Source organism: Pimephales promelas, chromosome 4, assembly GCF_988280905.1.
Source record: "Pimephales promelas chromosome 4, fPimPro1.hap1.1, whole genome shotgun sequence".
NCBI classification, from domain to species: Eukaryota; Metazoa; Chordata; class Actinopteri; order Cypriniformes; family Leuciscidae; genus Pimephales; species Pimephales promelas.
In genome coordinates, this window is record NC_142772.1 from 23,865,761 (window position 1) to 23,881,589 (window position 15,829).

General features: G+C 39.5%; 2 protein-coding genes across 3 annotated transcripts in view; one reads left to right on the top strand and one right to left on the bottom strand.

Annotated features, from left to right (window-relative positions):
• Positions 1 to 1,253: 1,253 nt before the first annotated feature.
• LOC120461836 (arrestin domain-containing protein 3) lies at positions 1,254 to 9,534 on the bottom strand. The gene is made up of 7 exons (XM_039650146.2): positions 9,219 to 9,534; positions 9,085 to 9,129; positions 8,927 to 8,987; positions 2,779 to 2,926; positions 2,591 to 2,687; positions 1,826 to 2,082; positions 1,254 to 1,706 (listed from the first exon to the last, which is right to left on the bottom strand). Exons 1-7 carry the CDS (start codon positions 9,475 to 9,477, stop codon positions 1,254 to 1,256), a joined length of 1,320 nt encoding a protein of 439 aa, XP_039506080.2. The 5' UTR covers positions 9,478 to 9,534.
• Positions 9,535 to 13,258: 3,724 nt separating this feature from the next.
• The window catches only part of ssbp2a (single stranded DNA binding protein 2a), a 32,237-nt gene continuing 29,666 nt past the window's right edge, over positions 13,259 to 15,829 (top strand). For both annotated transcript variants that reach the window (XM_039650132.2, XM_089130131.1), the window contains exon 1: positions 13,259 to 13,457. In XM_039650132.2, the coding sequence (XP_039506066.2) occupies positions 13,405 to 13,457 (53 nt within the window). In that variant the 5' untranslated portion in view covers positions 13,259 to 13,404. The remainder of the gene's footprint in view (positions 13,458 to 15,829) is intronic.

Sequence of the window (15,829 nt, forward strand, 5' to 3'; positions counted from 1 at the left end):
TTGCTTATTTCTCTGGAAATTTAACATTATTGGAAACATTTGGGATGATGCAATACACAGTCAACAAAATATATAAAATTTTTTAGTGGTTTTTAATCCAAAAATCATGCCTTTAAAGGGTCCTATTATGCTTTTTCACTTTTTCAACTTTAGTGTGTAATGATGCTGTTCGAGCATAAACAAGATCTGCAAGGTTACAAAGCTCAGAGTCCCATACAAAGGGAGATATTTTAACAGAATCCTCTTTTCATGAACTACAATGAACAGCTCGTTTGGACTACAGCGTGTTTTTTCCCGGTTCTTGTGTCACATTATTTAAGTAATCTACGTCCACGGAAATCGCAAAAAAAGGGGGCGATGCCTGGCTGAGTTGCGCTAGTTTAGAGAAGATGAAGAGTGTTGTGGTTCATTTTTAAAAAAAATATTCATGAACATTATAACCCCAAAGTTTGTCTGCGCGCTGCAACTTTTACAGAGAACAGCTTCCAGAACCTAAGAGGACTACGGACAAAAGCTTCTCCTGAAAGACGTAGCTGTTCCCACTTTGTCGGAATTTTGTTAATTATGGATGACAACTAGTATGTCTTTGTAGTTTTGTAGTTGTGTTTTCTATTAAATTAATAAGTTTTATGTTGCTATGATGTAAACAGAGGGCAATGTTTTGCCTCTGCTAGCCTGTTAACTAACATTGATGTAGTGTTAACTGTAGCTTTTGTAAGCTCTTGCTTTTTTTAGGCTGTTCACCACTCCTTAGGAAAATTGTCTGTGGTTTTGTGATCAATTACTGTTTGTATTACCATAGTATTATATGATTAAATGGGATAACATCATATCTATAAAAAACTCTATAAAAAAAACATAGCACTCTGAAACATCCTGTATGTGCTTGCAAAGTCTGTGCTTGAAATCTGTTCTGCGCGATCCTCTCGTAACATTGTCGCAGTCTGAGGAATTAAGGAATTAAATTGGTTTAAAATTGACGCCATCCTTAATTATTTATATTAGAGAAGAAGTCGCTGTTATGGATGGGCGTGACATTCCGCTAAGCGGTGCCAATCACAACACACAGGGCCAACAAACCAATCACATTCTGTATTTTGGAGGGAGGGGCCTCATCGAAACAGGAACTAAATAATGCGTACGAGTCAGACTGAGGAGAGAAGAGCTGTAATCATTTTAGCAATCTAGGTTAAAAAAATAGAGAGAGAGAAAACAAACCTACAAGGTGATTCTAAAATGTTGCCATCAATTTGTCAAGATTTTTCACGGTGATCTGGCAACTGTGGATACAAATGACATTCCTGATATGGAGGTGGAGCTGATGAGTCAGACTGATGTGAAACTGAAGGACCAAATTGACCAGGAAGTCCAGCATAACTAGGGGGAGCGAATTGACCCGGAGGTCCAGGGTAACCAGGAGCAGGAAACTGATTGAGAGGAGGTCCTGGGTAACCAGGAGCAGAATATTGACTCAGAGGAGGTCCAGGGTAACCCAGAGCAGCACAATGACCAGGTGGTTCAACCATATTAAATGGTGGGGCAGATGGAGGCATAGGAGGTGGGTTGGGGTACGCATTGCCACCTGGTGGTTGATTCCAGATTCCAAAGTTACTGTTTGTAGCACTACTTACACCTGATAAAGACTGAAGAGGAAGAATCACGACTGGGAATTTGATCTCCGAAGCAAATGGCACATCCAGGCAGATCTAGGTACAAACCATACATTTAATAATAATAATAAAAAAACAATTATTCAATTAGGAGTGGTTAACAGAAACTTTTGTCAATGTTACTATTTGTCTTTGCTTTCGATTCTGAAACTCACCCTGAGTCTGTACTCAACCTTGAGTATCCTACAGTTTAGGATAGAGACGGTAAGGCTGGGAGGAATGGGCAGCACTTTGGTAACAGTTTTTCTTGAGTTTGGCTCAATAGGTTCCCCTTCTTCTTTAAAAAGGTCATGTGTGTGAAGCTTTCTCTTTCCTCTAGCGAAGAAACTGTGTTTTTCATACAAGCAGTATTTTGGCTTGATTGTACGAGATGAATTGTTCTGAACTTCAGCCAAAACTTTCAAGCCTTCTCCTGTAGTGAGACACAATAAGACAATTAGTTCAATTAAAATTACTTGATGAATTATCACAAGAAACTATGATTCTGTCTATTTGGACAAAACAGGACTCTTAATTCAGAATCATGTTACGTATAGGATATAAAAAATACATAATAAACAAATGAATAAAGAACTGCAGTGATAACATGATGATTGTATACATTTTGTGCAAGCTCTGTAATAAGTCTATGCCACATTGAAAAAAAGAAAAAGAAAAAAAATATGAAAGTGGTGCATGGGTTTAGGGAGTTTGTTTTCATGCCTAAATTGTGTAACTTTTTTGTCAGTCATAATAGCTCTGATGATCTGAAACTCGAAAATGAAAAATGTCCACCTCTCACCAACTTCAGAGATGTCTGACAAAGATCATCTTCTTACAAAGATTCAGAAATAGTTTGAATAATGGCTGTCCAACTTTGAGTTTTCTGACAAAAAAAAAAAAAAAACATGCTGTGATGTTAATAATTTATATCATTTTACCAAGGTAGTATCCCATTTTCTCAGTCTTTATGTTCATGGAGACACTCCCAAAGGAGAAGAGATTCATTTGTTCATCTTTGGTTCTGTACTGAGGTGCCTAAACAAGACAAAACTGAACCTTAAAACGAGGAAAGTATGGTATAGATTAGAAAGACAGTGCGTTAGATTTTCCATAATGATAATCTCACCCTTAGTTCAGGATTGAACACATCAGGACTAGGGAAATAGAGAAACTCTGCTTTGGCTTTGTTAGAAATACGCATTGATCGGGATAGTTTTGTCTCCAAGGTGTAGACGATTTTTCCAACCGAAGCTTTGAAGGTTGGTGGGAAGTGCCTATAAAGAAAATAATGTAATAATGTAAACACAGTTATTGTATAGCAAAAAGTAAAGTATCATTAAAAGGTTGAAATCCTTGAAAATAACATTGGCAAAAGTAATATTTATATTCAACATGTGTTATATGAGACATTCAATTTACTTGAGACTTTATGAGATTAAATGTACTAAAGGGTCAGAACTGCTGGTTGGAAAGTGCTCTGCATATAATTATTGTGCCTTTAAAATGATGTAGAAGACAAATAGTTTCAATTGTTGCCCATTTCTTTTTTGTTTTGTTTTAAAATACTGGATGACTTAGCATGTCTCTTGAACAATGTTATGTGCAATAAAAAAGCACTGTATCACCACACTCTGGAGCACTAATGACTTCCCTGTAAGGACATCTTAATTGAGAAACATGAAAATAACACGTAGTGTTATAGTCAGTATAAACGGTTGACACCCTCTTCATTGTCGAACTTTGTATGGAGTAATTAGCTGACCTTGTTGGACTTTGGTTGTACATTTTTGGGTTCTACAAAGCACAGGCTGTTGGGACTAGGACAGTGACTGGATAAATTTAATTGAATAAAATTGACTGAATCCTTATTGAATATTCTCAATTGAAATGTTCATTTCAATATCTAAATCTAAATCTTTAGGCATATTGAGTTGAAGTTTCGAAATAGAGGAATATACGGAACCAGAAGTTGCTAATGAAGGAAAACTTCATATGCAGCCCATCCAATTCTGACTTAAAGCCTGCGCCCCTTCAGTGAATTGTGAAACGGACACCTTAATCTCAGGGTAACCCATGGCTGCGTCAGAGTCTCGGTTCCCTGAAATTTGCCAGGATGGGCATGCTGAACTGGCACATCAACAGCCTAGAAATGATGGCAGTCTTACTGGCCTTTTAAAGTCTTCCAGACAGAGCTGACAGGAGACCACGTCTTGTCCCAATCAGACAACATGACAATGGCAGTCTTCATAAATCACCAAGAGGGACTCAGGTCACACCTCCTAAACAGGCTGGTGATTCGCTTCTTCCTTTGGGCTCAGCACAATATCCGCTTGGCAAGAGCGGTGCATGTGCCTGGGTCTCTGAACAAGGGAGCGGGCATGTTGTCCTCGAACTGACCGTATCCGGGGGAATGGAGGCTCTACCCCCAGACGGTGCAGATGATTTGGAGTATCTTCAGGCAAGGGGAAATAGACCTATTTGCCTTGAAAGAGAACTCCCATTGCCCAACGTTCTTCGTCAAAGAACAGGATGCATTGGCCTACGAGTGGTCCCCTTCAACCCTGTATGCCTTCCTGGAGGAAGCAGCTTTACTGGAGAAAATGCATAAAGGCACAGAGAGGGCCATATGTGGGCCAATGCATCTTTTTTCTTCAAGCAGAAAAACAGGCAGTGGAAGGTCTCTCTCGATGCAAAGAGGTCCACCTCTGCTTGACCTAAATGCAAACCATCTGGGGTGGAGCCTCAGTGCTCATGTGTACATTGGCTTTCAATTGTGCCCACATGAGGAGGACGGGCGCCAACTTTTTCAGCGGGTGAGACCTGAGGCCCTTGGTGATTTATATAGGCTACCACTGTCCTGCTGTTCAATCAGACTAGTACATGGTGCCCTCTAAGCTCTGATTGTAGCTCCTTGAAGGCCATAATTTCCAGGCAGTTGATGTGCCAGTTTGTCATCAGCTCCGTCCAGAAGCCAAAGGCTGCCTAGTCATTGCATAAGGTGCACCAAGCGAGCCTGAAAGCGAACTGGAGTGAGCACTCGATAATTACAAAACCCAATTTGACATGCTGGCTTAGCTTATCAAATTGTGTTTAAAAAGCCTGGCTTCATGCCGCAAGGGGTTGAAAAGGGACAGATGGTAGCTCATTGGAGAAAGAAGGAGGATAAAGAGGGAGTTTGTTTGTGACCTGTAACTACTTCTGGGCCGCTGTAAAATGCTCAACGATGCCGTCCACTGCAGAACCAAACAGACCTAACGGAGAGATGAGGGAGTCAAGGTAGTCTTGACAGCGCAGCTTTTTGAAGGCCATCGGTATAGGGCAAGTTTCATCCATGATGCAGAGAAGCTTGGCCTAATAGACTTGAAGGACCGACAATATATAAAGGATGGCCACACCACCTGCTGACGGCGCCCCAGCTCCAAAACCTCCCTTAACAAGGTGGTTGCGGGCCAACCACTTCAAAGCCCAATTTTCCTATGGACTTTAGAGTATGAGCTCCAAGTCCTGTTGAGGCCTGGGTGTATCGGTCTCTTTAGGTGGCGGGGGCAAAGTCATTGGCGAAATATGCCCACCTCTCCACTCAAGAGGCAGCCAGACACATAGGCTAAGTTTACATGCACAACTTTTGTTTCAATCGGACTTAATTCATTCCAATTGATGAATCTGAATGTAGTGTTTACATGAACGCAAAACAAGTGATCGGGTTGATGTGCGCTTTTATATGCCACAAGCTTAAAATCGGAATACATTTTTTGACATTGCACACTTCAAGAATATACTGAGTTCTTTCAGTTTCGTTTTTAAATCCGATCAAGTGTTTACATGTTCTCTTGAACGGAATAAACTACCCCTTTCAATCAGATCGAAATTTTATTCAGATCAAGCTCAATTGGATCAATTAAGGTGTTTACATGAGAGATTTTTAGTCCAATTAAGCAGTCAATCCAATTACTAACGGATTATTTGGTTGCATGTAATTGTAGCCATAGTGCCATCAAAGTCATCCTTGGAGCTGCAAATTGATACCATGCTGCTCGCATGGGCACTAAGGGGCAGTGGTCTTCGTGGGTGAAGAGCACTGGAGATTTATCAAATTGAGGGGAGAGCAAGGCACACTCGTGGCGTAACATTTTGCTACAAACGTCACTCAAATTTGCTCTTTTAATGAGTGAAATTTGCTCTTTGAAGAGTGACCAGATAGCTGCAGAGAAGTGCCGAGTCTGTTGCAGCAGTCGAAGCGCTTCTAATCTGCTCATTGAGACTCATTTCAATGGCAAGCAGAAAGGCTTTGATCTTATCTTCTGCCAACGAGAAGACGATCTTCGAGCTTGGAGAAAAAGTCTGATGAAAATAGCTTTCAGTGTAACATAAATATGCAGTCACCACTGCTCGTTCATTTTCTGTGTTGGTGCACAGACTTAAACCATTCAGGCTTCAGTATTCAGAGAAAAACTGAATTTTCCCCATTCGCATCACATCAGCTACTGTGAGTGAACCATATCAACAGGGAAATATACAGTTAATCTCTCACTGCAATTTTAAAAATACAAACTGCAATTTGAATACAGGGATTATTACTCCTCCCAGATTGTTTTGATGGTGATTCTTATCAGTATAGGTCATTAATCAAGTCTTTTGAAAGGGGCATAATAAAACAGGAAGTATAGATGAAAGGCATAACTACCTACAGCAGTACACACAACGCATTCCCACCCCAAGGCGTCACCTTTGACCATGCTTCAATATTTGACGTTTTAGGCGCCCTTTAGCGTCAGCTACATGACGCGATCCTACAGCGTCATCTAACTGACGCTAAAGGAAAGGTTAGGTTTAGGTCTGGGGTGGGGTGGGGTGGGGGTAGGGTTACACGCGATCCTAGGGCGTCACCTAACTGATGCTAAAGGGCGCCTAAAGCGTCAGATATTGAAGCACGGTCAAAATGATTCCCAAGACGTCAGTTTGGTGACGCCTTGGGGGTGAGAATGGGGAGGCGACCTAGAAATCTTGTCAATGCATTTCTGCATATGGATCGGCATAACACCATGTCCTAACTAGACGTGATATGATAAGATATCAAGCGACACATAATTTGACTGTCCACACCAGACATGACGCGGCGACTATGGGACGCATGTAGTAAATCAAAAATCAAAGCCAATCAGAAAAGTGCGTGGGTGGGCTCTCTCAGCAAGCTACCGGCACTCTCAACGAAATGGATAAGTACATTATCAAATTCTTGAATATTACACCATTTAAACACTATTAAAAATACATACTGAGTCACTGAAACAATTTGAAAAAAAGTTTCTAAAATAGAATCGTGGAGTGTTGTGGCTGGTTAGGACAAAAAAATCTGATTAACATGGAAAAGATCCCTTTTATCACGTGTCGCTGCATTGCGTTGCATGTAGTTAGGACACGGTGTAAGGCCTACAAGGAAGCAAAAGGCAATTGAAATCTAACTTTGGAAACAACTTTCGACAAAATATTAAAATTGACTACAACAAAGGCTGAGGATGGTTCTGCTTCATGATCGTATCCTCTTTTTTTGTGTGAAGATGTCACGATTCAAAAGGAGAGGGAGAACTCAAATGCAGTATAAGGATTTATTTAACAAAAGAAAACAAAACACAAAGTAAAAACCCACAAGGGGGGAAAAAAACATAATTAAAGAAACATGAACAACACTGAATAGTCAAAACACCACCAATTAGGAACACACAGACCAAACCAGGAAACATCTAACAATGAACCGACAAAGACTGCAAACAAAAGGAGGCTTATAAAGGGAACAAATCAAGAGGGAACAGGTGGAACAACTCAAACACTAATCAGGTAACGAGGGGGAGGGATCAGACAATGACACGAGCACATGGCCCAAAATAACAAAACACCCATGCGCAACACAAGACAGGACAGGCATGTGACAGAAGATGTTGACTTATGAACTAGAAATTCCATCAACCCTAAACTTGTTTCTAAGGGAATTATTCAAACTGGCAGTTTAGTTCGGAACGGGGCAAGATTTGCATGAAAAATTGCTAATGTAAAAGCCAAGCCAATGTGCAACCGAACCCAAGATCGGTTGCACTCAAGCTGTGCTGTGATTAGCGTGCATGTTTGTTCAGGAATCTGCACATACGTTTTAGCCCATCATGATGTGTTTAGTTAAATAAAACACATGTAAAGGATGATAGTGCTGATGATTTACCTGGGATACAAGCGAGAGTGAACCTGTATTCATGCGAGTGCAATCAGGGCAGCAAATGTCAATCCAAAGTCCAAGTGTCGTTTACTAAGCTGAGCATTAATAGCATCATATTAATAAAAAAAAAAATCTATTTTGACTCGCGTTCAATTTTCTCCTCAGAAGGGCCTGTTAGACAAGAGAGACATCCACAAACTGCAGTGTTGTTGGGGGTATTCTAAGACCAGTGTTGGGAAACATGGCCATTGAGAACCTGTGGTCAATCCTAAAAAAGGTAAGTCAGTAGATGGCCAGTAGATAAGCTGAAGTCCAAAAATTGTGATCAACTAAGCACTAATAAGGCAAGATTGGATCACCATCAGTCAGGATTTGGCCCAGAAGCAGAAGCAGCATGACAGAGCGAAATGCAGAGGTTATGAAGAAGGGTCAAGATTATAATTTTTTTCCAGTATACCATAGAAACATGTGAAAATAAATCAACAAATATTGAAGCAGCAAACAAAAACTGTACATCTGTACAAGACAAAACCCTCCAGGTGCAACTGAAACAAAAAGGCCTGACTTGATTTTACACACATGCAAAAACACTTATAGATGAACAAAGCAATGATACAAATAAACTTGTCTATTCTAATTGTAGAATAGTAGAAAATATATTAGAGAGATATACAGTACTCTCACTTCATTCACTTTGAAACACAAATAAACCTTCTAATCCTATATAATGCAGGCCTATCCCATTTTTCAATCTGAAGGTTGTCTTTTTGCATTGTTTTGCCTATGTTTTCATTTTACATGTAGCTTAAGTTTTAGATTTGCATATTCTTAACCAAGACCATATAGGCTAGGCCTATAACCAACATGCAGGAGGAAGAACATTTCTGGATATTATTCAAACTTAAATTTTTAAAAAAAAAAATAGGCTAAAGTTTTGTTTATTACACGTATTTAAGGAGCAAAGCAAAGGTTTTACTTTAACTTGAATTTTTACACTACTTGACACTTAAGTTGTTCGCGTAAAAGAGTAGCCATAGGCTACTTGTCCAAATGCAACCCCGTAACTTACTGTCGAGGTAACTGAAGGGTGAATGGGTAAACATGACGGCCTGGTCCAACAACCGAAGAATCTAACAAATCAAAAATCAAAGCAGAGCTTAGCATGTTTTTCTGATTAATTGTCAAAGTTCTTTTTGCCAGATAAATCAAATCCACGATCAGACTTACACGGCTGTCCTGATGGATCTCTCAGCATCATCGCATGGTCATTACCTACAAGATCAAGTTACAGTACAAAATAGAGCTGGTTAAATCGATCTGATTTATCTTGTTACCAATAATACAGCTATAGTTCCTCCTACCATGTGTTTTGTTCTCCCGAACGAAAAACTTCTCCACGGAATAATATTTTTCCTTATCTGAGTAAACAACAGTGCTTTTGTGACGCTCCCTCCAGCAAACCTCTGCTTTCCCTTTAATTTTTACACTCAGCGACTGCATTGTCGTGTCCTTCGCTAAATCCAAAATGACATGTCCCGATATAAAATCCCCGCTAGAGAAGGTATTGTTCTGATTGATAGGACTGTAGATAACAGAAATGTTTTTAACAGTGACGGACATCGCGTCTCCTGTTCTGGTACCAGTATCCGCTTCTGACGATATCTCTTTACAGCAGCACGCGCTTCCTGCAGGAATCTAGGCTATGCCTATATTATAATACTGTGTGTGTGTGTGTGTGTGTGTGTGTGTGTGTATATATATATATATATATATATAGTATAGCCTACGTACAGTATATGCTGAAAGTCAAGCCATTAGGTCACATTAGCTGACCAAGATATTGTTCAGTCACAATCTAAGGATAAAATTTCTCATCATTTGAGAAAAGTTTTTCTTTTTTTTTTTTTAATTGTTTGTGAAGTGCCTAGGTCTGAATATTTGTCATTTTGATTTTCTTTCTGTCACAATCTTTTCTTTGTTGTGGTATGAAGTATAGATGTGAAGTGATATTCTTGTGTGTTTTACAGCCGGCAACAACAAAATATAAAAAGAAAATGAACTGGTCTGATAGTGTTTGAGTGTTTGATCTCCACCTCTCTGGATGTCATGGGAGCTTGACCTGGTCCATCTCCACCTCTAATGGGTAGCTAGGGATATATGGGTATATAGCCTACCTTTAGAAATACGAAATGTAACTGCCTGGTAAGGTTTGCATCAGAAATCCCAATTCTTATACAATCCAATTTTTTTCTGAAACTATATTTTAAAATTGTATATCTGCATAACAATATTGGTCTGTTTTTTTATTGTCCACTAGGTGGCAGCACGCTACATGTGAACAAATTTGAATGTCTTTTGAGACCATTTTTACAAATAAATATTGCACATATATGAAGAGTTCAGATGCAAAAGCCTCTAAGTGCCATTTGAAATTTTCTTCTAAAATGATCATTTTTATCAAGCTTGTATATTTAAGTTCAGTAATTCAGGAGTGAACGTGTGTGTGTTCCTGCACAAGTTCTTTGACCTGTTAACATTTAGGTTGTTTTTTTCCCTATCTATTTGTTAGTGATTTTACAGCTATATGCAGTTTATATAATATTTAGAATAAACATTTTTTGGCATAAAATGAGTGGAGTATACAGAAAATAAAAGTGCCCCTTATGCTATTTTAAAGATTCATGTTGTCTCCAGCAATAGGTTTACATGTAGGCCGATCTAAAGTAAAGTAAATAAATATATAAATAAATAAATAAAAACTCCTTTCCATGAGCCTAAATACTCTGAATTAAATGTAAATGTTGAATTAATGTAAAACGTGTTTCGGCAGCATGCAGACATGGCGGCTCGCGTGCCTATTGGCTGCCAGCGGCAACTGCAGCAGCCCATTGAGAGATGCCCTTGGTGACTTCAGATCCAATGGGGGCGGGCATGGCCTGGGCCTATAAATATAACTCAATGGGTTGATATACTCATATTTTTCATCTCAGCGAAGCTCATGCATTGCTGGATTCGGAGTGAAGAAGTCGCGCTGTCTGAACAAAAGCCTTCTGTAGGACAAGCCTCTGCATCTGAAGCCGCTGGCCTTCATCTCGCTGCCTTCAGTCGCTGTACCTGCTATGCTTTCTGGCGTTATATCCTTTTACTCTGCATAGTGTGTGTTCACTACCACGACTCAGGCCATGGCGAGGCACCTGCACAGTCTGCGTACAACCAGCTGGATGGATGTTTCCTGCAAAGGGGCTGTGCCCCACCGACTGAGCTCCATGAAGAAGTCACAAAGTCCTGGAATCACTGCTTCTCAGCCAGAGTGCACTCCTCTGTCTCAGCAGTATTCCCCATGGTGGACGGTGCGAAAGACAGAGGAAACCACTCTCTTCCTCCCATGGAAGAAGCTGTAGCGGCCCATCTTTGCCCACCCTCTGCTGGACAGCAAGCTAAGACGGCGCTACCTTCCAAAACTACTACTTCTGTCATGCAAACCCACGTTTATTCAGCCACTGGGCAGGCAGTGTAGACATTGCACTTTATGGCCATACTGCAGATACTCCAGGCCGACCAGGATGGACCGGAAGCTATCAGGCACTAAAATGCTGGGTCTCATGGCCTCAGCATCATCAGTACTCCAGTTGCTGTAATTTATAGTAATATCATCAAAACCACAAATAAATCTAGTTTAAAATATGAAGAGTTCAGATGCAAAAGCCTCTAAATGGCATTTGAAATTTTCTTCTAAAATGATAATTTTTATCAAGCTTGTATATTGAAGTTCAGTAATTTCACTTAAATGGCAATGAAGATTACCTATTAATTGTCATTTAAGTGAAATTACTGAACTTAAAAATATAAGCTTGATAAAAATGGTCATTTTAGAAGAAAATTTCAAATGGCATTTAGAGGCTTTTGCATCTGAACTCTTCATATACTTATTTTGAAGTATTGGTGCTTAATGTAAAAGTATATAGTGTAAATGATCACGTTTGAGAATTCTGCTGGCTGCAGGCCACCAGGGCACCATAAATAATTTATCAAAGACCTTCTGTCAGAGTTTGTACTGGCTGATATAAAAAATGTGATAGTAATTCCCTACTAAATTCTGAAAAAACAGAGATTCTAATTATTGGACAAAAAACTTGTATACTACAATACTGTCTATGGGCCGGTTTACATATCGCGTCTTTTGCGCGCTCAAGTTCGTTATTTCAAATGTAGGCTCGCGGTATGCGCGCTCATAATGGAAGCGATGCGGTCGCGGTGCGACGCGCTCGTTTTCTTCCATGCGCGTCCGTGCCGCGTCGAGGTAAAAAACATCAACTTTTCAGAATACCGCAAGCGCACCATACGCACACAATAGGTCATGTGACTGAAGCGCAACCGCCCTGGCGCTTTGGAAAATGGAGAATGCGGCGCGCCCAGCGTTTTCTACGCATTTTAGGCGCTGTGAATCCGGTTTGCTGCTCTGTTAAGTCTTCGTCGTCGGTTAGAAACCTGGGCGTGCTCTTTGATACCAATCTCTCATTTGAAAATCATGTGTCTAGTAGGCTATCTGTAAAACCGCATTTTTCCATCTAAAAAATATATATTACGCCATATGCTCTCATTGACAAATGAGACAACAATAAGTTCATGCATTCATGACATCATGGCTAGATTATTGTAATGCTCTACTGTGTGGTTGCCCTGCACGCTTAAAGGAGAACTCCGGCGCAAAATGAACCTTTGGTCTAATAACACATTGGTACCTAGTCGACTGTTCTCTGAGATTTGTTTTCATGATAATCGAATGCAAAGAGTTGTATCTCCAAAAACTGTTTAGCGTATATGCTAGTATATGGGGGCATATAATAAATAAAGAGAAATCGCTAGTTAATACCACTAAGAAGGCTCAAAATAGACCCACACTTAGACCGTTTAATAAAATATTTTATAAAGACAGTAGGCTACACTTTGTACATACAGACAGGAGCCATCTTGGAAATCAGTCTTGACTAGTCGAACCACGAACGACATGCCAAGTGAGCTGAACTTCATACAGTTCAGCTCACTTGGCATGTCGTTCGTGGTTGCATTCAGATTTTCTAGATTTTTTTTAATTTGTTTTTTGACAATAGAGTCCCTATACCTAATTATAGAATGACTCAATAGACTCAACCACGTCTATTGAGAAAGCGTTTAAAAAGCAAATCACTTGTCAATTAGGGATTAAGACATTTGAGGGCTTTTTTGAAGGGAAAATGCCATCAAAATAAACTGGATTGTGAGCAGTCACACACTTTCATAGTCAATATCATCGCGAGCCACCCCTCTGAATTCACCCGATCACAGGGGGCGTGGCTGCAGTCAGAGCGAAAGAGAGAAAGGTGTTGAGTGGGCGTGGCCATTGAGGTTATTTGCTCAGACATCTAGAGAGAGGGAGAGAGAGGGCGCCTGTTCTTCACCACGGTCCATCCAATGGTGAGGAGCAGACTGAGTCGCTATGGTGACGAGATTGTTTCTACGGAGGCTGTGATGGGTTGACAGGTGCGTGACAGTCGTGTCTGTGCAATCATGTACGCCAAAGGCAAGAACAGCGTGCCATCGGACAGTCAAGCCCGAGAAAAGTAAGTTATATTGAGCTGGCGGTGGAGGAAGAATTCTCGCGGTCACATCTGCAGTCGCACACACACATTTGGACAGAGGAGACATTTAAGACTGCAGCTGGCGCATGTACGCTTTGCTGCTCAAGTTACGCGCTTTCTGCATTATGAGAAGATATTTATATACCACTAAGTGTATCCTGTGGTCATGTAGCCTATTCGCTTATATGATTATCAAGATTAGTTTATTTTTCCTTCAACGTTGGCAATGGCAGAATCTTATAAGACTTCTTATTAGGCACGCAATTAACTTACTCGGATAGTTTGCTTAGCTTTCCCTTTGTACCACAGGGTTTTATGCATTTTGAGTGACCATTCTGCTGACCATCTGAATGTCTCTTTGTTGTTTTTCCGTGTTTTAGACATCTTGACTGATCGTAAACAAAACAGGCTTGGTTGTGTTATGTTGTTCTTAAAATGTCCTGTGCAAGGTGTTTTATCCTTTATCATAAGGATGCTCAAATCATTTCAAATAGCATCAACGTTTTTTTTTTTTTTTTAAACATCAAGATTTTAGGCTTACATTTTTATACATTTTTACAGGAAATTGTTTGTTTTATGTGCTTTAACCATTTATTTTTGTTTCACCACCTGCTTTAAGGTTTTCTTCTTTTTTGCTGTTCACTTTAATAGTCAAAAGTCAGCATTCACATTAGTATTAGAAACAGTTTTTTTTTTTTTTAAATGGACCAACAAGCTATCCTGATATCACAGTTCCAAACTAAATTAATAGTCAAATATAACAGCCTGGTGCAGAGATGGCTTAGATTATGCCAGGAATAATTCAATTAGGACATTGCTTTCTAAAATATGCATTAGAAAACGTTAGTGCATCTTGAGAAAAACAATGACACTGACATATTTTAAGATATGTCAATGCAAGTTGCTTTCAGTTAAAACAGCTCAATCATGCATTTTAGAACTAAAGGCTTAAGCCTTGACTGTGAAACCATGGTTTTACTGTAGATGTTATATTAAGTGTCAGATGTGGTGTCTTTGTTGTTGGTGGGTGTTGTCAATCCCTTAGCAAGTTTAGACCGAGGGTATAACTCTGTCTAAACTTTAATTTTAGTTTGTCCTCTACATTTGAACAATAACAGTTGGATAGTATAACTGGATTAAAAAAAACATAGTGAAGGTAGCATCATAAGCATCATCTTAACTTAGAAATTGCTCTGATTTTAGACAGCTGTAAAGACCAGCAAATATTCATAAGCTCACCCTGTAGTCAATGGTTTGTAGGCCTATCTCAGTTTGAGGAGTCACATTTGTTCAATCTTCTCTATAAGTATCAGTTTGACCTAGATAGCCACTGCGGATAGACTTCCATCTCAAAACTCTATGGTTTTAGGGCTTTCTATATGAAAGGTCCCAAAATTAACATTTGACAGTCGCTAAAAGTGAGTAAAAATTGGTTTTGGTAAGTAAATAAAATGTCAGTGTATCCTAACTTTATTAGGAACTACGAAAAAATATAGTTTAAACTCTCACGGATGTAAGTGATCTGAGCCATTCAAATCAAAGACATACAAACCGTCTACTAAAGAAAACACCTGTCACACCGTGTCTTCCAACAGCTTTTAGCTCAGTGGAAAATTTACCATAGGATGTTTATCTCAATTCTTTTCCTCTCCAGAACACCATATGTGGAATACACATTTGAGCTGCCACAACAAAAAAAAGAATGTACCAAAATCAGAATGGTGTTTTTTTTTCTGGCCTATCTGAAAGGAAAAAGTACAATTATTCAGCTGTCATCATTGATATATAAATGTAAAAAAAAAAAAAAATGTTTTTACATTTATGCATCAGCAGATAACAATTAACAATGCATTCAAGCATTTTTTTCATGCATTTCCTTAATTTCAAACCCATGACCTTGGTGTCGCATCAGCAGCATCATGCTCTTTACTGTTTGAGCACCTCGATTTTTTTTTTTTTTTTTACAGTTTTATTACAGTTGGAGAAATATTTATGACCCTTATATTGTCTTAAACCAGTGACTATTGGCAGGTGTGCCCAAAGGTTAATTTTAAATCCTGCACACATATACTGTTTCATGGTTTTATGTACTTCTACTATAAAGTTCCAGAATGATACTTTTCAAATATCTCTTTGTATTTTCTACTGTGATGAAAATTGCAATTTCTCTGTTCTGCTGTTTTGTTCAGTTAAGAGAATGACTGGTGTTGTCGTTCATGCTGCTGGAACAGTTTTTTTCCGCAGATTGTTTGGCCTCTGATATTTCTCTCCATCATTGATATGCAAGCGGCATCACACTGGCCCTACTGCAAGGTTAAGCAACCGTGACGGCATGGCTTAGAAACTGGCTAGGA